General features: G+C 43.2%; 1 protein-coding gene across 2 annotated transcripts in view; it reads left to right on the plus strand.

Moving 5' to 3' along the window:
• The first annotated feature begins 1,535 nt into the window (after nucleotides 1–1,535).
• Nucleotides 1,536–24,312, plus strand: part of LOC307216259 (prosaposin-like) — a 40,132-nt gene continuing 17,355 nt past the window's right edge. For both annotated transcript variants that reach the window (XM_079976353.1, XM_079976354.1), the window contains exons 1-2: nucleotides 1,536–1,681; nucleotides 22,046–22,179. In XM_079976353.1, coding sequence (XP_079832479.1) covers nucleotides 1,621–1,681; nucleotides 22,046–22,179 — 195 coding nt within the window. In that variant the 5' untranslated portion in view covers nucleotides 1,536–1,620. The remainder of the gene's footprint in view (nucleotides 1,682–22,045; nucleotides 22,180–24,312) is intronic.

Raw genomic sequence — 24,312 nt, forward strand, 5'->3', positions numbered from 1 at the left:
TTAATGCAGGGCTGCGTAATGCAGTTGGAAGTAGACACAATTTTTTTTTTTTTGGCTTGAATTTCTAAAATGTGTGGATCTCAGAAGGTGATTCTGTAATGGACAAGAAGTCTCTCAGAACTGGGATCTTTCATCCTTTTGTGTGTTCTAACATACTACATGTTTTCGTTCTAGTGGCATAAACCTTTCTACCTTCTAGGTATAAACTGGGAGAAAACAAGAAAATGCTTTAATAAACCACTTTTCCCATTAAAGCTTCTGTAATTCAAAATAAAAGTCTTAACTAAATAAGTCAGCTGTGTGTCTTTTTAAAGAAATGTAACTTTGAAGTTGGTGAGGCCTTGAATGAGGTCCTGATTGAAGGTAACTTAGTAGTGTGCTCCTAAGTGTACTGTAGTAAACTTTGGAAATTTCTAGGGTTGCCTAAATAAATAAATGTATGATTTTTAAAAAAAGATTTCACAATTCATTGATAAAAGAAACTATTCTAAACATAAAATTGTAATTAAAAAAAGAGAAAAAAGAAAGAGAAAAATACAAAGTCCCCTCACCAATATATCCTGTCTTGTATCCCGTACAGAGAATAATGTACCCTCCCAGCTCTCAATTGGGAGCAAGCTGGTAGACTGTGTAATGCAATATAGAAGCCTTTCCTCCTGCTTCCAAAGGAACTTTGATCCATTTTTGCCTATATTGTGGCTTGGGGGGTGGGGGGTGGGGAGTGTTTGCTATGGAGCCAAAATGAGTTTAGGAGCAAAAAGCAAGCCCATCTGGCTGCTACCCCCTTTCCCCATATCAGTCTATAGGGACATATGGAGCAATTGGATCCCATGAAGACGAAGAATATAGTTGGGGGCCCAATGGGGTGGGGTAAGACCAGAGCCTTGTCTTCCATGGGGTTAGGCCTCTTTTTCCAACTCCTTTATTTTGCCCCTGTAGGGTTTGTCCCCCTCTCCATGTAAACTGATGTAATGAAGGAGTGGGGAGAAGAAGAAATGAGGCAGGGTTTCCTTTCCTTAGTGCTTTGATTTGGATTTCGAGTGCTTGGGAAAACGCAGTTTGGAAGCTGGAAAAAGGTCATAGCTGGGTTGGACTCTTGCCTTCCAGGCTACCTGATTTGAATCTGGCAAGTTTAAATGACCTCTCACCACCCCTAATTTACATTACCATAGTAATAGGTATATTAAGGTGATTCTGGGAAGAAGAAAAAAAGACTTCTCTATCCTTAGACTCTCTTGTAGGAATATATTTTGATTTTAAAGAGATCTGTTGGCAGACTCACAACATTGCACAGCTTAGGTGCTTGGGACATAGATTCATAAAAGCACACAGCCCCCTGGCCTTGCAACTTTTACCGACAGAGGAAGCCACACCTTGTCAGCTGGCAGAGATTAAGCTATTACACAGAAACTGGAGGAGCCTCTCATCTGGGAGTGCTCTGGCTCTTACAGATCATGTGCATTAATTGCATTAACCTGAGGCTGGGTGTGGCAAATGGTACTTGTGAAACTTCAAGCATGTGGGTGTTAATTTCTCTCCATCCTGCTGCCTTTCCCAAGATTGCTCATTGCAGACAGGAGGCATTGTCTCCACCAGAAGGATCCAGTAACACTGAAGAACATGGAGGGCTTATGGAAAGGGTGGGTGCTGCTGATAACACTCTATTTGGCTGCCTACCAAGGTAAGGACATTTTCTGTTTAGTGGGGAGACAAGCAGGGCATAGTTTGTATATCCGAACACAAGAGGGAGAGAGTGGCACCAAACTTATGCTGATGTATAAATAAAAAAAGGTAATGGAAAAAGAAAGGAGTAGAGTTGGAAGAGGACCCTAAGGGCAGCCTAGTCCCCAACTCCCAGAGTGCTGCAAGTTTTCCTTCCTCAGAGAAATAACTTATTTGACCATTTGAGTAGAGAAGGCTTTGTAGAACGTGTGTATATTGCTCAAAATGTGTCTCTGGCCAAGAGTGCTGGATAACTCGGATACTTCTATCTCTGTAAACTTGTGCTTTGCTTGCTTAGATGGTTATACCTTAGCAGAAGGTTCTGAGACAACTGTACTATAGAATTCCCTTGGTTTTCTCTTTAAAGATCTGATGGATGTATGAAAGGGGTGATTACGTTCCATAGTGTGCAGTGCCCTAGATTGAGCTAGTATACCAAGCTGAGGCTTTTAATATCCTATGAAAGGAACAATCGGTACCAATTGGCTTGATGTATGAAAACCCACAAATATCTACGTATTGTGCTATTGCATGTGTAGATGATCTGTAACTTTCCTCAGAACAACCTTATTTCAATTCTCATTGTGAAGCTGCATTTGTCCTATTTCTGTTGTTTTTCACAGCCCCTTTGCTGTTTTGCAGCAGACCACCACTTCCTCATTTTTGGCAGCTGAAAGAGAGGGATTGCTTTATTGCAGCAGAGCAGGTTGCACACACATGACTTTAAGGCAGATAGGTATTTTAATATGGGGAACATATCTGCTTGCTAGCATGTCTGTTCTTGCTAATCCTGATTTCAAAATGGAAAGGTACCTTCATCTGAAGTGCCCGTCACTTGCCTTCACTTGAAGGCAGGACTTGCTTGGGTGAGAGGGCAGTAGAGAGAGTTCATATTGGTTCATATTGCAGGCCCTTACCCAATGAAATCCCACCCATTCAATTTATTTCCAACCTTTTACTCCAGCTGAAAAGGCTCCCAGGGCACCTTACAAAGACCAATAATAAAGCAGCCCTGTGCTTATGTTTGCTATCGAAAAGACACAGCACAAAAGGAAAAATATCAAGAGGAAGCAGGAAAAACCCAAACACTGGCACATGTTAAAAACCAACTAATCTAGAATGAAAACTGTCCTAGGAGAGGAGGCAAAGGTTGCTGGATTTTCAACACAGCTGATGGTGGCTTTGCTTTCACTCTCCCCCTCTGCTGTAGCCTGATTGAACAGTGATTACCAGACAACTTTTTGTGAGGGATCACCTGGTTCCAGATGGGGTTGTCTACGAATAAAGGCAACTTTATCCCTTGTTGGAAGGCATTTGTCATAAGTACATTGGTATTTGGTGGTTGTTTCCTGCAGCAGACTATGTGAGCAGTCCTCTCACAGCCATGTAGATTTCTCTGGGAGCCCTGATTAGGCTAAGACTACTCAGTGCACATAAATGTCTGTCCTTAAGAACCTGTCCATCGACACTCCCGTTTTTGAGAAAATGCAGTCACCATACAAATAGGATGTTGTGAAGATGTAGGCCTGGCCTTGAGCTGGTCCTATCTGATTAGGAGTGTGTCTTAATAGTAATATCCTGCATGGCAAATCACCCTTGGGACAGCTAACTTTTTTAGCTCTCTTAAAAGAGCAGCTACAACCAGAGTACAGAGACAAACTACCAGACCTACTCCCTCTGAATGCTTGAAAATGGACCTAGATCCTTTCTAGAATGCAAAGAGAAGATTGGCCAGATGGGGCTACCCCGTAAGTGTAGAACCTGTGGCCCTACAGATGTTGCTGGACTCTAGGTCCCGCCACCAGCATGGCTCAATGGTTGAAGGTAAAGCAGAGTTGTAGAACAGCAACATTGGTGGAGAGCCACACGTTCCCCATTCCTGGTCTAGACAAACATATTCTATGGTTACCCTGCCTTCAGTGGAAGCCAGAGGAGAAGGTTCCCTCTCATGACAACATGGTGGTTCAGCTTTAATCTGGCTGTGAAAAAAATCCACATGCAAGAGCTGTTAAATCCCTTTTCCCATGCTGCTTCGCTGCTGCCACCCTCGTCTATGCTGCGTAGGCAGAGCATTGTGCAGAGTAGTTTTTCATGCCTGACTTGCCCTGAGGAAGGCTTGCTGGAAAAGTGTGTGTAGCACAGTCATTCCTAGGATACTCCAAACTATCCAGGGAACGCCCCGACTCCCACATCATTGCACCATATCCAGCCACATTACTCGCAAGCTGGAGGAGACTCATCCCTGCCCCCAGGAGCTTAGCACCAGTCAGTCAAACACAATACCAAATCAGGTGAGATTAAAAGATGAAGGCTGAAACTTATATAATCAAGTGTTCTGAAAGCATTGACAGTACCACTTAAAAGTAATGGTGTGTGGAACTACAATCAGAACACTAAATACTGTGGACAGTAATGAAAAGCCAGACTGTGAAAGCTCCTTGTTTCAAAAACCGCATGTTTAAGAAGTGCTGGTCTATCACTCCTCCCCCCCCCCCAAACTGACTCAAGATATCTCATCTGAAAGTATATTTCATTTTGGTCCCCATATAATTCTTTGGTTGATAAATGGGTAAGGTTTCAAAGGTAGCACATGCTTTGGAACCGAGGATCCATGTTTTATCTATCATCAGTTTTCAGGTATCAAAGGCTATATGAGACCTACTAGTGGAGAGGTAAAGCTTTGTGAGAGTAGGGGGCGTTACATTTAGGTCTGTTACACAAAGGGACAGGCCCATTCACAAAGTTTTCTTCTAGAGCTGGGAGTCAAATGCAGCGATGAGCATTTTGGAACTCACCTGGCTAAAGCTTTTCTGTCCGTAACATCTAGCATATTTAGGGTTGCATTATTTGTTAGGTTTCATTATGCTTTTAAATTTCACAGATGCAAGCAATGCTGTGGGAGGTAAGGAAGATCCTACCTAACAGAAGCCAGATGGGGGGCAGTCCAAACTAGATGAGGCCTGTGAAGGAATAGAAGAGTTCAAATCCTAAAAGTAGTTAAGCGTAATGCAGGAAAAGTAGCAAGAGAAGCTGACTGTAGGCTGTTCTCTTGCAAATGGTTCTTACTACTACAATAGCTTGGCAGCATAAATCATGCTGATGGAGAACTCCATCATACATAATGCATAGAATTTGCTGTCGCAGTATGTAATAATCCCTACTGGGTTAAGATGGAATGAAAGTGGGTTAAGCAAATTCATGGAGTGCAGGTTGTATCCATGGCTACTAGCCATGATGATATTTCCAGGTTCCAAGGCAACATACCACTGAATACGATTTGCTGGGCAGCTATAGTGAGGGCAGGGCTGTGCTAATGGGCTCTTGGTTCTTCTACCTTTATAGAGTGGGAATCTCAGGCTAAATCATACTTGTGGTGCCCACTCCAGCAAAACTGAGTTCTCCATCAGCCAAGTGAGTGGTGGCACTGATGGGAATTGGTTGAGGAGGCATTGGGTCTAAGCATTTGGTGCTATTTCAAGGATGAAAAGAAGCTGGCAAACTTGTCTCTAAAGTAGATGCAACTGAACAATCTAAAACTATTTTTGTTGAGTCTTATGTTGCCTGATAACAGTGTGACTCTTGTGGCAACTGGCTGGTGTCCTACATGGAGAAATTGCCACATGGCCATGTGGAGCTTCTCCTGCCCAGTGGTGGTTTTGTTCTAATTCTAAATGGAACTGTAGTAGGGGAGGAATCACTTGGAAAAGACAGCCAAGGAGCGTTCTGTAGTAACATCAGACTACCCAAGGTGGGGAGCATTGCACACATCTAACCCTGCCTTTGGCTCCTGGAAAACACCATTGATTCTTGACACGTACCCAATGTCTTGTATATCAGTGCAATGAAGTAGGTATCAGTAGATAGTTGATTGTGTCCTGTGTGAAAGAGAAGTAGATGCTGTGCATTGTGCAAGTTATAACATGCAGCATATAGCCTATCTGATTTGTGCCATTTAGTTGAGTGGATAAGTATGGAGGTATTAGAAATCAAGGGAAGCTGGTGGCAGGCATGAACTCGAAAAGCAGAGACCAGGATGAGCAAACAGGGATAAAGTCCTGTCTTTTGATCACTAGCAGATCTTGTTTGTGTCTTGCGTAGCCACACACCTTTAAGTCAGCATCTTTAAGTCTACTTCCTTAATTGCAATAAACACCCTTAAAAAAAAATCAGATGAAGAGCCCAAATTGCTGGGTGTCTAATACACGTTCTACAATGCATACACAGATTCAAATGGAAAATGTCCCTCTCTGGACTGTGAAGCTATAGGAACACTATAGCATAAAATCTCCATGATTTAATGCTTGCTCGTTGGCAAGGCTTTCTCCAGCTAAAGTAGGCTAGAAGAGCTGTTTAAAGGAATGGAAAAGGAATTTAATCATGGGATGGGTTGCCCAAAGCTGCTCCCTAGGGCTCAATAGCAACCAGATGCTTTCCTCCCTTTAAAAAAATACATGTTGAATAGCACCCATTGTATAAGACTGAATATTACATATTACTGAAGGTACTTATTGGTGAGGAATGTTTATTATCTCATTCAGTATAATTTTGGGAGCAATGCAAAGAGGAAGGTAAAGCTTTCTTCCTGTTTATCCTCCCATATATTACACTAAGAACAAAGTCACACATACATGGCAAATGACTAAAATGAGGATGATTGGCTTGCAGTGTGCAACAGCCATCAGAGATCAAATGGCATAGATGAAACTTCGTTTTAGGTCACTGAACTCTTATTTCAGACATAGTGCTTCCTCTGTGGCTGTTCCTTGGGTGGGATAGATCTATGTCACAATGTAAACCAGTTTGAAATAGCTTTAGCTATCATATTTGGTTCTCTTCCTTTCCTCCCCCCGCACTTCACTGAGCAAGAAAAACTATTTTTGTACAGGTGTGGGATACTCGTGAGTTGGAGACCAGTCTTTTAACATTTAACTCCCATGGTTCTTTAGTTAGGAGCTCTGGGCCCAAACCATGCTTGATGTTTTATCCTGATACTGGCCTTTGTGTTTAAGCTTCTTCTTCCACAAATTGGCAGGCCTGGGGGAATATCTGGACTGCAGAAGGGATGGAAAGAGTTTGCAGCTCCACTACTCCCATGCCTATTTTGGTTGGGACAGTAACAATTTATGAAGGAAAAAGCTTGCGGTCAATGTCACACAACATGAAACATCTATAACTGACAGTGGGATGTAATGGTTTTCAATGTATACTGGAAGCAAGAGTGCTGAGACTCTTGTTATAGTAGCATGGCAATCATTCTGTGGATGGAGAGCAAAGAAATGTAAGTGCCAGGCTTTTGTTGTCCAATGACATTTGCTTCTGTTGCAGTTCCTATTTTCCTAGTTCCTCTGTGTTTATAACTCCTTTGAAAAGCCAGCTCCATACCTAGCTAAGAGTGGCAACATTTCCCTCTGCAGCTGTAGGCCCTGTCTCATAACTGGGTGTGTGTTTATATGCTGTCCCAATAGGAGCTGAAATCTGATCTGTATAATTTATGCACAGCCTTCCTTGGTCTTCTATGATTTACTCTTCTCTTGTGGAGGGCATACACCAAGGTATGTACTAAGACATGTAGGAACCCCCTATTGAGCCTTCCTCTGGCTTTAGCTTGCCTTCACAGCTGTAACAGCTGCCATTATTATCATTTTCTTTAATACAAAAATTAAAGTGGGTGTTCTTTTGATGCTGGGTTTTATGGGCAACATCTGATCCTGATGCTTGCCAAGGGTTGTGGATCACACAACGGTTCATCTAACATTATTGTGACTTTGCTAGATAGCTGCCGTTACCCTGGAAGAAGTTAAGCCTTGCTAAGCTCCGATGAGTAGAAATTTGTGGCTAGACTCCCTGTTCTGCACAGATTCAAGCCATTCTGTAAATGATGTTTTGATGGATCGAAATAAATGGGGGGGGGGGAGTTCTACCAAAGGGTTCTGCCATGTTCTAGAGCACCCTGGCCTTGAAAAAAGCTAAAAATAAAAACCCCACCCACCACCACTACAATGCTGCTGTTTTGTTGTGGTTGTGGCCTTTTGGAACAAGACATTGACCAACATTTAACTAGAAACACTAACCCATAATGGCAGGGTTCCATGCTGCTACATGGAATGAAGGGATGCACCTGTAGGCAATGACTTGGCCCAGTAAACGGAAAACATCAACCAATGCTGAAAAAGAACCAACAATTATTACAATTATTATCCATGTCTCCAAGATCTAGCTATCTCATATTTACAGTGCGTGTAGTAGTATTTGTAAACTGCTCTCAGGTTTTATTACAATCAAGTTGCTATATATAATCTGAGAAATAAATAAACAGTTCAGTCTTCCAAGGAATAGTTGGATAGGACTACTTCTCCAATTTGCATAGTTCTTTGAACTTTTCTCTTCTTACTATTGCACTACTGGCGGTGGGGGAAGTGTATATCCAGGCAACCAATATGCTTCTGACCTTTTCGTTCGCTGACAATTTTGCTGCTTAGAATAAATCTGTAAAATGGACTACTGTGTTTCACTTTTACATGCAGTTCTGCTGTCACTGAGCACTGCCTTTTGACTCATGATTAGTAGTGCAATTGAGCTAAGGCTGGGAAATGTGTTTGTGAGTCCATTCAGCTAGATGAGTGTCGTGGTTTCAAAGGTGTTACCTGTGACTTGTGGGTGGGTTATAAGGCAATCCTAAACATTTCTACTCAGACGTTCCATTGTGTTCAATGGTGCCTACTCTCCTCCTCCTCCTCCTGTAAGGAAAGGTAAAAAGGTACTCTCCTCTAAGTAGGTAAAGGAGAGCAGCCTAGTCCTATAATTTTTCCTCCCCTTGTCCGTCTTCCACAGGTTGTCTTTGAAAATGCTCTTCCCTCCCACTCCAGTGCTCTTTCCCAGTCTTTGCTTAATTTTCATACTGATAAGATCAGAAGTGCCTTTAGGCAGGAAGCTTATTCTGTGGCTCAACAGCTGAGAAAGCCAGGTGCTGATGACTTGTCAGGTGGGAGACTGGCTTGCTTGTGGGTTATCTGACTCATTCACACTTGAAATTTACCTATATGTATGCTAATTGCTGAAATTGCAGCATTAGCCACTTGAACTTGCTGTAAAGTCATTTTGATCATTAAGGCTGAAAAACGTTCAGATGTATGAATGCTGAATTTCTACAGCTGTGTTTTCAGTGAGCTCAATGTCCATTTGTAGGCTGTAAACCCACCTCACACTGTAAACAATATGGCACTTTGCTCAAGCTCAGTGATCTCCCCAAACGTCTCCCATCCTAACCTCTTCGTGAGGAGTCTAGATAGGTACCAAAAGATCTCTGGGAGTGAGACGTTGTGCATTAAAAAAAAAAAAACAGTGTAATTTTTAATATAGCCACAGCTAGTGCTAAAAAATTCAGTAGTGATATTTTTCTTTTGCATCCAAGATTCAAAGGTATGTTAAGGGAGGACAGCATTTCAGTCGCTACCTTTATTAAAGGCCACCATTCGGGGAAGGGAGCTCAGAACAATGAACATCTTCAGATCTTTTAGTCCCATCTGAGGGGCTTCCAAGCTGTCCCTTCCTAAAACAAAGAGGGCTGCTGTTCAGCTAATTTGAAGCGAGAGAACATGACCCCACCTATGTAATTAACACATAGGGTGGTGTAGCCTTTAGAGTGCTGGACTAGGATGTGGTTGAAGTCAGGTTCAGATCCCTGCAAAGCCAACTGTCTCCATCTCACAGGGTGCCTGCAAGTATGAAATAAGAACCCTCCATCTGTCTTTGGGCAGGAGCCAGGATATAAATATGATGGGTAGCACATTATGCGGTAGCTTGAGCAGGATAGGACCCTAGATGCCAACAACTGTTCTGTCTTCTTCCTACTCCTAAATTGCAGGTGCATGTAAAGCCCTATGTGGCAAGTACTCCTACCTTTTGCAGTGACAAATCAGACCCACAGGAATATGTTGAAGGACTCGAAAATAACTTCCCATTGCAGTCAAGCAAATATCACAACATGTGCATTATATCTTTCAGTAACAAAATACTGGCTTTTATACTCTATGAATTCCTCTGACTTTCTCAGAAGAATCTCAGAAGATAGCTGTTTAGGGAAAGTGTTTGCCTCTAAAGAGATGGAAATCTCCAGATATCGGCAGGGGCAGGGCACAAGAACATCCCAGCTGAAAATACAGAGGCAGCTATCAGTACTGTACAGCTTGAACAACAAGAAAACCTGGATACTGGCAGCTACATATTGAAAGCAAATCCTCCATCAGCTGTGTTGAAAACCGAGCCGCTTACACAGTGCTGGATCTGTGCAGAAAGTTATGACTTCAGACATGATAGCACAGGTTCAAGAGCATTTTGCCATGCATGGTTTTCTAACTATTCTCATTGATTAGAATATTCTGTTGTTTTGAAAGGACCTGTGTCCTGGCAATGTTGAATTTTATTTCCCCAGCCCAGTAGTATGAGGGGTACAGGGCACATACATTACCCAAGCTTGCACCAATATGCACAGGCAGTCTTCGTCGACTGCTCTCATCCCGTAGGCTTGATATCACTGTATATAATCTGTACAGTCTAAGAGCTAGCCTACACTTCTGCTTGTTCGCACCTAGAAAGCACAGACTCAAGAGGTGTTCCACTTGTCCTGTGCTTTTAGGTGTGAGTCCAAGTGGTTTTCCGTTTACCTCACTGCTTTCTCCCAGGAAACCCCATTTTTACTTCTGTTTTTTTTTTTAAATGATATTTTATTAGATTTTAACAAGAAAAAGGTTACAGGACAATAAACAAAAAGAAAAAAAACATAGAAAAAATACAAAGACCAAAATTTGACATAAAAAAAGAAGAATAAAAAATAAAAATCCCTCTTTTCGAGTTCTTACCATTCATTTACTTATTTTCCTGACTTCCTCTCGCCTCCCCCTTTTGTATTCCATTTAAAAGTTGGTTCAGCAAATTCAAACCCTCTTGATTTACTCTTAATTATTTATCCTCTTATATTTTAACTTCAGATTTTCATCTAATATCAATCCATTCTTACACGTTCTTAGTTTACCTTATTACTAGAACCACTTCATTTCATTTCAACATCAATAACATTTAAAAATTTTACAGTTCAATTTACCTTTAGTTTCTTTAACCTTATCTTACCTTCAAGAAATTAAAATTTCAAAATTTAAACCATATTTAAACTTAACTCCTTCAAACCTATTCTGCTAAAGCCAATTAATTCCTTTCCGGCACATTTTAATATTTCATTAGTGTTACACTAATTCCAAAAGTAAAATATTCTTTAGTCAACTATTCCCACCCTGAAGAAGAATGTTTTAAAATGCATTGAAACTTATCTAATGAGAACACTAATTGGAACCTCCTCCTTTTATGTAGATAAGCTTTAAAAGCCTTTTGCATAGAAAGGAAGGTGTGGCTGAGTCCAGGCTAGGAGGATTTTTATCTTGTCTTGAATAGGGTTCATACAGTTCCACCAGCTCTGGCATCTCTACAAAGAAATATAATACAAACAAATCAAATCACATGGCAGCACCATGAAGCGGAAAAAAGAATTTGGCGGGGGGTGGCACAGGAGAGGCAAAGTATATCTCTAGGTGCAGGAGATGTGTCCCACTGTTTAAAATCTCTGAAAGAAAAACACTAGCATGTGTAATAGCGATTGGCAATTGGCGGAGCGGGGGAGTGTCTTGTTTGGGGTGTGTGTGACCCCCCCCCCCCCCGCTCACAATGGTATTTTAAACACACAGCTGGGCAGTATTTTTAACCCTTCCTTGTTGCTGCTTCAAGGAGTCTTCCCTCCCTCTTCAGAGACAGGTGTGTCACTTTGCTATGCAGAGCATAAATTAAAAAGCTAACCCAGCAAAAGACGGAATGATCCAGCTGGGAGTGGCTGTGACTGACTCCCAACTGCTGAGGCAAGGGGAACAACGGGGCACAGGAACAACTCTGCAAGGGACATTGGCTTCCTCCTGGGATCTAGTCACTCCCAGTTCCGACGTGTCCAAGCCTAGTTGTATCAGTCGTAAAAAGTTTATCCTGTTGATAGGACCTGATTTTCATGTGTGGCACTGATCCATCTCTCCCTTAGCCCAGCCTTTAATCTGCTTCACTGTGTAGAGTTTACAGAAAACTGAAGGTTCAAAGAGTAGCTCTGGGCTGCTTGTAAACTGGCTTTCAAACTGGTGTGCACTGCAAAACAGAGCAGGATTTCGCTCCTGCTCAGCCCTGCTGCTCCAGCTGCATGTGTCATTTCCCGGCAGGGGAACTGGCATGCAGCCAACACAGAATGGAGCCCTGCCTCCTCGCCGCCCCAGCAGAGCGATGCCAGCTGATTGGCAAGTGGGCATGGTTTTATAATAAATGGCCTTGCATGCCAAATTGTCCCATGGGCCAGAGGTTCCCAGCTCCTCCTGTAAACTGCCCCTCATTGCTTTCTATACTTATGCAGAGCCACTGTGGTGCAGTGGTTTAGAGTGTTAACACTAGGACCTGGGATAACAAGGCTTAAATCCCCACATATCCAAGAAGCTCACTGGGTAACTTTGGGCCCATCACTGGATCTGATGATGTGGGTTTTGGTGTATACAAGCCAATGCTATATAAGAGGTATATTTTAAAGACTCTGGTCACTCTGAAAACTGCACTTTTTATTGAGTGCAGTTACCCCTCTGGGATTGTGTAATATTGCATGACTTAAAAAACTTGACACCAGCACAATACTATTTATGTGAAAAAGACATTCTCGTTAAATGGGGGCCAGGGCAGAGGCTCATTTTCACCTTATCACCATATGCCTGACAACCTTAATCCTTCTATGTTGATAGTATGGTATGATCTGGTCCTGCCCACACTTTTCCCTGAGTAGGAGATGGGAGATGATCAGTACTGCGAGGAATCTCATATCTGAATCATTCAAGTTGCTAGGATGTTCCGAAGCAGGGAATATTTGGTGAGGAGGGATCCGTATGAGCAGCTATAGTAGGTTAGCAAATGCTCTGGGTGTAGACATGAATCTAGGGCAGCAAACAAAGGTTTTGTTGCTAAACCTGTTTGTCTTTTGTAATAGCTTCTGCCTGGCACATTTCAGTGCTCTGGGCTTACACAAGTGCGTCTCACAGAGGCCATTAACTCTCTGCTCATTCCTGCCCTCCTGTCATAGGTTCTGCGGGAGTTCTTCCCGTATCGCCACATCTGATATGTAAATTGCACCAGCTAGATAGACCTGCCAGCACCTGTTCTTCCTGCAATCACTAAATGATGACAAATTCTGCATCCAACTTACGGAATATTATTAAAGAAGGCAAGCAGGACCAGCAACAAAATGTTGCAGTGTGGTGTGATCTTGTCAAGATTCCCATCAGCCCCTTTTCAGGACATGCTATTCTGTTCCCCCTCTAGCTCTATCCTCACTGGGCTAACTGGAATCTCCACCCCCACTATCCCCCCCCCTTAGTTTTGTGTGTGCTGAAAATCTTGGGCTTTCCAGAAACTTGCTGATAGCTCTCTCCTATGCTGTTTTGGTTGCATGTTGACCATAGAATGAATTTGCTTTTAGCATATAGCAGTGATTTTCAAACTTTTTTCTCTGGGCCACACTTGCAGAATAAAAATTTCCTTGTGCCACACCAATTTTTTTTTATTGATAAGAAATACACTGGAAAACAAAAAGCAAACTCCTAATAGTGCTTGATTTATAACACAGAACCTGCCATGTGCTTGATAACAGGGGAGCCCTAAGCAAAGCCTCTTGAGGAATTGAGGTGCCTTGTGTCCTCAAATCATTTACCTTATGGAACAAAAGCAAATCTTTGGACTGCACCAGAAAACATCATTCAGCCTGGACACTGAGATCCAACTCCGAGGGCCTTCTGGCAGTTCCCTCACTGTGAGAAGTGAAGTTACTGGGAACCAGGCAGAGGGCCTTCTTGGTAGTGGCACCCACCCTGTGGAATACCCTCCTATCAGATGTCAAGGAAATAAACACCCATCTGACTTTTAGAAGACATCTGAAGGCAGCTCTGTAAAGGGAGGTTTTTAATGTTTTAAATATTTTGTTGAATGCCACCCAGAGTGGCTGGGGCAACCCAGTTGGATAGGCTGCATATAAATATTAAAACTATTATTAAAAGTTATTATAACATATAATTGGAGTGCCATAATCCAGTCTACTTCCTCTGGCTAAAACCCAGTAAAAACCGTGTTTGGAAATAAGTGAAATTTCCATTTTCAAAGGCATCTCCAGAAGTGTTGAGGGTAATCCAAAAACCTACTTGTTGAAAGACAGTGGAAGCGGGCATCTCAGTGTCTTGAAATAAGAAGGTGTATTGGAAGCCAAGTTTTTTTTTTGAAACATACTAATCAATATCCTGAAGATGACAGGTCCTGCCAGACTGACGGTTTTGTCTGGGCGTATTCTGCAGCATGTTCTTGACACTATATAGTTTATCCTGGACTGTCCGTGCTCCATTTGGCATTTTTAGTTGTTCTGCAGTGCTTCCTTATGTTTAGCTGCCAGAAGGGAGGAGACATAAGGAAACTTTCCATGGCTTATGGCTTCCTTTTATAAATGTGACGAAGGATCAGACTTTAGATATTGAACTTTATTATATTCATTTTATATGGCTTTATAATTTCCCTTCTGTTTTCATGATGCACCTCCCTTTGCTGTTCCCTTTTTCTTCTCTATATTTAGGTTTCATAATTTCCAGGAGTGAATAGCTTAAGCTAATAAATGGCTGTGGAAACTTTTTGTATTAGAGTGGTACCTCAGGTTACATATACTTCAGGTTACATACGCTTCAGGTTACAGACTCCGCTAACCCAGAAATAGTATCGTGCTCCGGCGGCGCGGCGGCAACAGGAGGCCCCATTAGCTAAAGTGGCGCCTCAGGTTAAGAACAGTTTCAGGTTAAGAATGGACCTCCAGAACGAATTAAGTCCTTAACCCGAGGTACCACTGTACATTCTATAGTTGTAGTATTTATTATTCTTGGTTTTGAGATCATCTCTGTATAAGTCTGCTCAGAAGGAAGCCCCACCAGGGCTTACTCCCAGGTCAATTGCTGCAACTCAGCAAGACAACTTTTGAGAAGAGAAATTTTCCTCACTGCTATTCCCTCCTGCTCGGTTCTCTTTTAGACTCTGGCCCCGAAGTCCTGCACTGAGTCTCCACACTGACCTGCAAGCTCACTTCACCCATCCACAAGTCTAAAACCTCTGCCAGAATAGCTTCAAGTTCTCTTTTCAATTTATTACGTTGGCTTTGCCTCGCACACTGGGTTTTTCCACAACTACACCAATATTGATCTGCACACCACTACTTTATTCTTCCGCTGCCACCAATTTTGTGGAAAAAACACAGGGTTCCCTGGTGAAATATTGAGTCTCAGTCAGGTAGAGTTAACAATAAAGATTAAAGTTTATTTCAAACACAAACATGTTTTAAAATATATTTGAAACACTGTCACTCTATTCTCTCTCAGTCTTGTCCCTGTCTCTAACTGACTCCTCTATCTCCCCCCCCCCCAAAAAAAAAGAACCAACCAAACTAACTGTCAAAACCTTGGGCTAAGCCTCAGAATCAAGCAGGATCCTCCTCCGGGCTTTCTTATTGGTCAACCTATTAACCCTTTCTCTCCCCAATACAAAGGTATCCCCAAAGAATGGGCAAACGCCACAGTATGCACAAGATTACACTGTTACTCTCCTTAATAATGCTTATTAATATTTGTATTTCAAGTTAAATCTAAATTTCAGTTTTATGTAGCCATGCACTGTATGCTACAGCTTTGTATTTAATACTTTCTAAAAGAAAAGAACAATCTCTCCTCCAGTCAGCCTTACTCTATTTACTCAAGTCTAATGTGCCATTGAATCTAATGCACACCTCAATTTTCTTTTCTTTTTTATAATAATTTATAATAATTTTCTTTTTTTTATAATATTTTTTATTATTATATATTTTATAAATTTCCCTCCAATTCTTCGTTCAATCCCGCATACAACAAATCATAGTTATTTTTTGACTTCCTTCAACGTCTCTGACAATCATCCGTAGTTACACCTTTAATACACATTCCCTTCTTTCGTATTGCCACACCTCAATTTTCAGAGCCTTGAAACAAAAAAAAAAGTATTTGCTGGCGAATGTAAATGTGCCAACAAATCTAATGCACACCTTAATTTTTGCAACGTAATTTGTCCAAAAAAGGTGAGCATTAGATTTGAGTAAATATGGTATTTTTATGCATATATCTTACCTATGTGGCTGTGCCCTGGAGCACAGGCTGGGATCCAAATAACTGCATAGCTGGTTCAGTGTGTCCAAGGGGACATTGGGCTTATGTTTCTCAGGTAGCAGCCCCTCACCCCCATGCTAGATGGCAAATTGCTTTTGAAAAAAGGAGAATTGGAAATGCCAGTTCCTGAAGTACATGTTGAAGCATGGGAGCCTGTTGTTCAAATGAGGTGGACAGAGGGCGTTGGGGTTGGAACTCTTTGTATGTAATTATGGCTTTGTATGTAATTATAAACCATGGTTTACTAAGCTATAGTTCGATAAACCATGGCTCAGTGTTATGTGTGTACCCTGTCCAGTGTCTTAGCTATGTTGTGTTAGCAAAAACAAGCCATGGTTTGTTATTACCTTACTGACCAGAAGTACAACGTTACACATGAACCTGGGCACTTCCTTAACTATAGTTTTCTTGCTTGCCTACATAAATGCTCTGCCAAGCCACAGTTGCATTATTATTCCTTTAAAAAAATAAATCTTGCTCTTCCTCCCAAGGGATCCCAAAAATGAAGCTCCTTGCATCATTTTGTGGCTCATGCTGATACTTCTCCCAAAGATGAGATCACTCCTAATTCTGCCTTGCAATTGCTGCCTTGTCCCACCCAATCATTGTCTTTAATGCTGATGTGCTGCAAAGGAGATGGAAAGGGACCGCTCAGCCCTCTGAATACTTTATCATCCCTAAAAGCATTTTTAATGCTTGGGACTATTTCCTTGTATGCAAAACAACCAAAAACCCCGCCACCCTTTTGCGTAGGTTGTGCATGCCTCTGCCCATTTGCTAACTAGCATCTATTATTGTTCAAGGTTCCGGAAAGCAATTCTTGCAGTCTGTTGTCGACACAACAGTCATGTCACAATCCCTGCAGTGAACTACATTCACCCCTCCTAATCTCTGCCAGTTTCTCCCTCACTGTCTTATCCCCCTCCATCCTCACCCCAAGAGTTTAGACCCCCCCCCCGATGCTGCTGCTTGTGTCCACATTCGCCCTGAGCTACAGTTGAGGCATGATCAAGTCTTGGCAAGGGTGTGTGTTTGTATGTGCAGCTTAGTGGAGAATGGGGGTAGGTTCTGGTGCGATAGGTTCTGGTGTGTCCACATTACCATTCACTGTGGCTCCACTGCTGTCTCTCCCCCCCCCCAAGCCCATTTACACACAACATTGTGTGTGTTCATTTCTATCCTGTGGTTTCTTGAGAAATGCTGGTGTTTGATGCATCTTCCCTCGAACCAGCTTCCATCCAATTAGAAAACGTTAAGTCACACTCGCTTCTTGGTCAGGCTGAGGCATGAACATTTAAGACAGCTGTTGCACATGCTCAGATGGCAGCTTCGTGATTGGGAGTTGGACGGTTGCAGGCGCATGGTAGCGAAACAGGTAGAACACATCAGGTGGAGACAAGACATGGAAATACAACCTAAAACACAGCGGGACAGAACGACTTCACTGTGTTTCAGCCATTAATATTCTTACAGCAGTTCGGTGCCACCCCCACTCTCTCCCGAGCCATAGCAAGATTCCAGGGGAGTTCTAGGCATTCGCCCAGTCTCTGTGCTCCTTTGGAGAATTGAAAACGCAGTAGAGCAGGCATAGGCAAACTCGGCCCTCCAGATGTTTTGAGACTACAATTCCCATCATCTCTGACCACTGGTTCTGCTAACTAGGGATCATGGGAGTTGTAGGCCAAAAACATCTGGAGGGCCGAGTTTGCCTATGCCTGTGGTAGAGATTGTCATAGCTTTAAGAAATAGCTTTAAGAAATGTGTAAAGAAATTTACACCTTCAGTCTGCGTGGAGGGTGTGTGTGTGTCCAGATCTTACAGCAAGGTCATTTCAACAGGGGCTTGTTCCCCACTGGAGTCAAAGTGAAGGATGCATAGATTGTTGTAAAATACATAAAGATTTGCATGTGAAAGGCATGTTTTGCCACCTCCAAAGCTGGGAGAGACCGTGAACCAGAAGCTCAAAATGTTTGCTCTTGATCTCCTTTTGTGCTCCACCCGTGACTTCCTCTGTGGTCATCGGGTCTGCTCTGCTCCTCCTCTGTCTATCGGCTTCCCTCCTGTCCATCCCTCCCTTGCTGCCTTCCCTCCTAGCCACTCTGAGCCAGAGTGAAGAGGTGCAAATTTTTTGTTTCCCTGGGCCTGCATTCTTGGCAGGGTGGGCAACCCCTAAGTACACCCTGCATACTAGAAAATGTGAGATAGTGCAAGACAGATATAGGCTAGCAGCATACTCTTCTGCTTGAGAAGGTGAATGATGAAGTGTGCAAAACAACGCAGGAGGAACAGCACCAGGCTGTGGTTTTTACATGCAAGGTTGTCAGTGCCATCTGAGGACAAACAGTAATAGGGTGGGAGAGCACAAGTACAGTTGTGTGTGTTGGAAACAGAAGCAAAACCGCCTTATGCACGCGTGCAAACACCAGGGGAACTGTGCACGTTCAAGCTGGCAAAGAACATGAGAAAAGTGTGCAAGGGGGAGAGAGGAATATTTGCATATGAGGGAAGCATGCATGGGCATGCGAGCGCTTTCCTTAATGTAATTGGAGATCCAAGACAGATTAACATTAAAAAGGGATGGAGGGGGAAGAATAAAGCAGATAAAATTCTCAGTTGGCACTTAATTAGCATAACTGAATCAGCAAATTAGAAGGCAGGGATACACTCACTGGTATGAGCAGGAAAGACCAAAATCGCTCCTTACATAAAAATTCTAATGTGTGCAGATGTGGAATACTCTGCTTAATTCGAGTGGGGAAAATGTGGATTAACAGCTAAATAATGCCCAAATGTGGACAAGCCGTATCTTTGAGCTATGATCAACACAGGCAGATGAAAACTATGATGTGGATAAAGAATTTACTACCATAGTGGTAGGTGTAGATGAAAAAAAAAAAATTGGTGAGATGTAGCATCCAGAATATAGATAGATGTCAACTGTCCAGGGAGGAAAAAACTTAGGAACAACTTGATTTGTAGAAACCAGTAGCATGGAGATAAAAAAGTAGCCCTATTTAGATTATCATTGTTTAGAGTGGTGGTGCTGACAGTGGGGAAGCTGGGGTTACGACCTTGTCTGTCCTTGCCGTTGACTTCTAGATGCTCAACTGATTTTCTGTACAGAACTGCTGCATGAACAGCACATCAGATCTGTGCAATGTGCAGATCTGGTCGTCAGGGCAATGCAAACAGATCCTCTCTATGTGCATTCGTTGGTCATCTAAATGGGAAGAATAATACCAAGCTAACGCAATCACATCCAAGTTGCTATTAAAGGCTCAGCTGTAAGAGCCGCCTGGAAAGCTATCCACCCTACATCTAAAGCAGACCCACAGCATAAGGAGAAGTATGGTAATCCCCTGAACCTCTTTGAAGATGTGAAATTACTGGGTTAAAAGTCTCGGCCTCATTCATTGTACGAAGCAGCACACAGAAGCTAATAAATAGCAAACAGTGATTCCCATTCCTCCCAACACCAAACAAAATAATGTGACTATGGTGGTAATTGTGGGGTTTGATATGAGCAGGAATAGTAGGAAGGAAAACTCATTTGAGATGTCAAAGGAAGAACCGCAACAAGATTTTAAATTTTAAGATCTTAAGGCAGCCTGAGCCTTTGCCAATTTGCTTCCCTCCAACCGTTCTGATCTCCAACTTCCATCGGTCCCAGGCAATCACCAGCTCGTGGGAATTGTAGATCAAAACAGCTGGAGGACACCACGGGGTTAGGGAAGGCTGAGTTAAGTGGATATTCTGCACATTGTAAAACACAAAAGCTTTGGGTGAAATACTGACTGTTACAACATCTCAGAACTTTAGATCACAGTAGAAAAGAACTAGGCTGATAAAAAGTTTGGGAGGGTGCTTATTTAAAGACTACAACAACAAGGACAAAACCTACATGACAGTTTCAGGCCCTACTGGTCACATACTAAGATGCTAACAGTAATGGCCTACCATTGCGATCAATGAAGAGAACAAAATAATTTCCTAGATGTAGCTGGGACGTTGCAGCAGTTTGTGAATTATGTTTCCTAAACCTGGTTGCCAACTAATCACAAAGACCCGCTTCTGTGCCTTTAACCCTGGCCTGATTTGCAGAAATCAGTGGCGGTTGAAGCTTTTCACAACCGTGGAGCTAAACATTACAGTAGTTCCTTTATATTTGCAAAATCTCCATACTGCACTTCATTGCTCATGGTGATCTCAGGGCAGTTTCCAACACCGGAAATTATGTTCAACCTAGAAGAACAATAGAGTGAAATACCTGGACTAATGGTTAACAAAGTGCAGTCAAAATGCAGGGGGCAGGGGAACCTTAAAAATACTGTACTGGAGAGTATGAAGTAATTTCCCTCAAGGGGGAAGGCATTTTTGGTGGCTAACAGAAGCCCATCTGAGTTGCTGCCATCTGTGTCTCCACGGGCTCCACGACAAGGGAGGGGGGCTTCTCCTGGGTCACTGTTCAGTGGGCCAAAGAGCTCTCCCCCCGCCCACCCTGAGGGTCCAAGATGGCTGGTATGGGAGCAGGTGTTCTGAAAAATATGCATTATCACTTGCTAATGTCTGCAGAGCAAACCTCTGTTGCAGGGATAGCTAGAATATTTCTGCTTTCGGTTCTGCAATGTAATGCAAATACTATATAAATAGAGATGTAGACATCTGGGCTCACCAGAGTTTCTGTTTAAGGTACACTCTCTGTGTTGGTTCAGTTTAAGTTCCCCAGGGCTGGCTTAGGTCGAATTACTTGGGGTGGGCAGAATAGTCCTGGTTCCCCTCTCTTTTGTGATCACCAACTTGGCTATACTGCATTTAGAACTGGCGTAGGCAACATGGTGGTCTCCAGATTCCCATCCTGCAAATTGAGCACTGATCATTGGGTCAGGCTGTAGTAAGTGTCGTCTCATAATAAGGCATGTCCCAAGTGATTTGAAGTGATTGCAACAAGATGGCCACATTTACCACAGTGTGAACAATCCTAATTCTGGTGTGACTGTTGTCAGCTATGAGGAGGATACGGCATTCATTAGAAGATACAGTAAGTCTATCAACGGCTGCTAGCCTTTAGCTTGTTGGCTGTTTTCTATCTCCACACTTGGAGGCAGCAGTGCTTCTGAATACTGTTTTCTGGAGACTGAAGGAGGACGGAGGCCTCTTGTGCTCTGGTTCTGCTGGTGGCCTTCCCATAGGCATCTGGCTGGCCTCCGTGAGAACATGATGCTGGGCTAGGCCTGACCCAACAGGCTGCTCTTAACATGGTTTTCATGTGCTACAATTATGCATTAAATATTGAAATTGTTTATTCCTGGCACGTAGAGGATACGATGGCTTCAACGGCAGGACTGTCCATTTTTGTTAAACTGGCCTTGCTCCAGCAGTGATAAGAAAAGCATAGTTTTCTATGAAAAGGAAATACAGTACTTCCAATGCACAAGCTGAGATGAAAGCGTGCAAATAAGCTTGTGGACATAGGGCCAAAACAGTGAAAAATCCAAAATACAGTGGTACCTCAGGTTAAGTACTTAATTCGTTCCGGAGATCCGTTCTTAACCTGAAACTGTTCTTAACTTGAAGCACCACTTTAGCTAATGGGGCCTCCTGCTGCCGCTGCGCCGCCGGAGCACGATTTCTGTTCTCATCCTGAAGCAAAGTTCTTAACCCGAGGTACTATTTCTGGGTTAGCGGAGTCTGTAACCTGAAGCGTATGTAACCCGAAGCGTATGTAACCCAAGGTGCCACTGTATATTATTTGTGTGTGTGGTTTAACGATCATAGGTTTATATAGATAACCTTTCAGACTTTATCATGCTTGATGCCACCTATCACTGTTGTTCCCATTTTACAGATGGGCATTTGTGGTAGCAGTATTTCTCCAAGGCTGTTTCCTCTGAGTGGCCGAGCTAGTGGGCAGGTCCTCAACTCAGCTTACTTATCTTTCAAAATCAAATCGAGATGGCTTAAATAGTAGGTAGAATCCGTCAAAGAGCATTTTTCGCTTTGTAGCTGGAAGCTAACCTTTCTGTTCTTCTTTTGGGCAGCTGCTGCAAGCCCCCTGTCTTGGGAGAAAGAGTGTGCAGAGGGTCCGGAAACATGGTGTCGGGACTTCCCCACGGCACTGAAGTGCGGGACTTTGGACCACTGTCATGGGACTTTGGCGATCAACACCCCTGTGGTGAGTCCATGTGACGACAGAGTATGCACTCCCTGCCCACCTCCAACATTCATGTCCTTCAGTGCAAGGGTTAATCTGAGCAGGGGATCACAGGATTCATCCAAGAAACATGCAGTGTGAACGAATAACAAAAATGAAGTGCTCTGTTTGTCCCCGTGTCAGTTTCAGTTTATTGGTTAATTTTTCTAGTAGGGCTATTTCCCATACTATTTGGTACCATTGGTCCATGCTTACTCCTGACAGGTCTCCCCAGTGTCTGGTTATGGTGTTTCTGGCTGCTGAAAGTAGGTGGGTTATGAGTTCTTTGTGGTGTAAATGGGCATTGTTGTCTTGAAAGATGTTTAGTCTCAACAAATGAAACAGATTTGTAAAAATGTTACATGGAAAAAATATGAGAGACATTACACTTACTTCTGTAAAACAATAAAATCTTTAATAAAAAATATAAAAAATAAAAAATGAAGTGCTCTGAACAAGCACAGAGAACTCTTTACCTGCCACTGAGTAATGAGGTTGCCCCCTGACCAGAAAGAAAGCACGGCAGTGGCTACAAAAGAAATAAACAAGCCCTCTTAGCTGTCCTCCCTATTTAGTTGTTTTAGATGAATAAGCTTTTCTGCAGGCTTCTGTCCTCAGACACGTTCAAAACCACTTGCCTCCACTCCTGTGGCCTCCAGCCTAGCTCCAACACACGTTCCTGTATTATGGGCTACAAACTAGCTTTTCTTCTAAATGAAAGGTGACATTCTTAGGATTCCAGATGCTGCATTGCATTGCAATTGCAGAATACCAACCAGCTAGCCCCTTAAACACAGTGTCTAAAAACAAAACAAAACTGAAACGGCTATGAAAACCATATTAGGTCCCCCCCACAACTTTCTTTTTTGAGTGGAAATGGAAATGCCAGTTTAACGGAGGATTTCTAGACGGCACCAGCTGCTCAGTCAGCTGGCCTTGCTCCACTTCCTTTCACGAGGAGAACTGAGGCCAGAACCGAGGCCAGAACTGCCATGTTACATTAAAGACATTTCCACCGCCATAAACAGCAACCACCCTGCTCTTAACACACATGCCAACTGACTCAATTACCTCTGTCCTGGATTGTATATTTCTCCCCTGCCCTTTTTGTCTGCACCAGCCACTGCATAATGTAGGGCACAGACAAATGCGCAATGCCTTTGTGTCAGGACAGGGGCAAGCTGTACGAGTGCAGACTGGAGAAGTGTTTGGTGGGGCTTCAACTAGGGCCACACTTTAAAGTGTGGTTCTGTCCTCGGAGTGCTAGCTTGGCCCTGCGACTGTGGGTGTCTGGGGTCGTGGGTGCCATGAAGTGTGCATGGCCCTGGCACTGAAATTTGTGGGTGCCCGGCCTCTTCATGGGGAATTTTGTGGGTGCTCTGGTACCCAGGGTCCCAGGAAATTGGCACATATGCCTCAAACCCTTATTTAGCTGCACCATACAGCTCAGGCGCATGTGTTGCCTGTATAAGTGTCTAGGTACATTCCCTTGCATGCACCTTTGGGTGAGTGGCCACATAGCTGCTGTCAGACAGAGCAGGCTGGGCAAGGTAAAGCAATAGTCTGCCTTGATTTAGATCCTGAACCAGCTGTATAGAAAGAAGTCATCTCAAATTGAAGTCCTGCTGATTTCAGTGGGAATGAAGTGCAACTGACCTAGGTTGTGTACACACCATACATGCAAAACACACAAACACCTGGGAATTATAGTTGGTTCGGGGACGGGGGTGGCGCTGTGGTCTAAACCACTGTGCCTCTCAGGCTTGCTGATCGGAAGGTCAGCAGTTTGAATCCCCGTGACGGGGTGAGCTCCTGTTGCTCGGTCCCAGCTCCTGCCCACCTAGCAGTTCGAAAGCATGTCAAAGTGCAAGTAGATAAATAGGCGGGAAGGTAAACTGTGTTTCCGTGAACTGCTCTGGTTTCGCCAGAAGCGGCTTAGTCATGCTGGCCACATGACCCGGAAAAACTGTCTGCGGACGAACACCAGCTCCCTCGGCCTATAGAGTGAGATGAGGGCGCAACCCCGAGTCGTCCGCGACTGGACCTAATGGTCAAGGATACCTTTACCTTTTTATAGTTGGTTCAGGGTGCTGGGAATTGTAGATATGCAAGGAC

The sequence above is a fragment of the Podarcis cretensis genome (genome assembly GCF_951804945.1).
Source record: "Podarcis cretensis genome assembly, chromosome: 5".
Taxonomy (NCBI): Eukaryota; Metazoa; Chordata; class Lepidosauria; order Squamata; family Lacertidae; genus Podarcis; species Podarcis cretensis.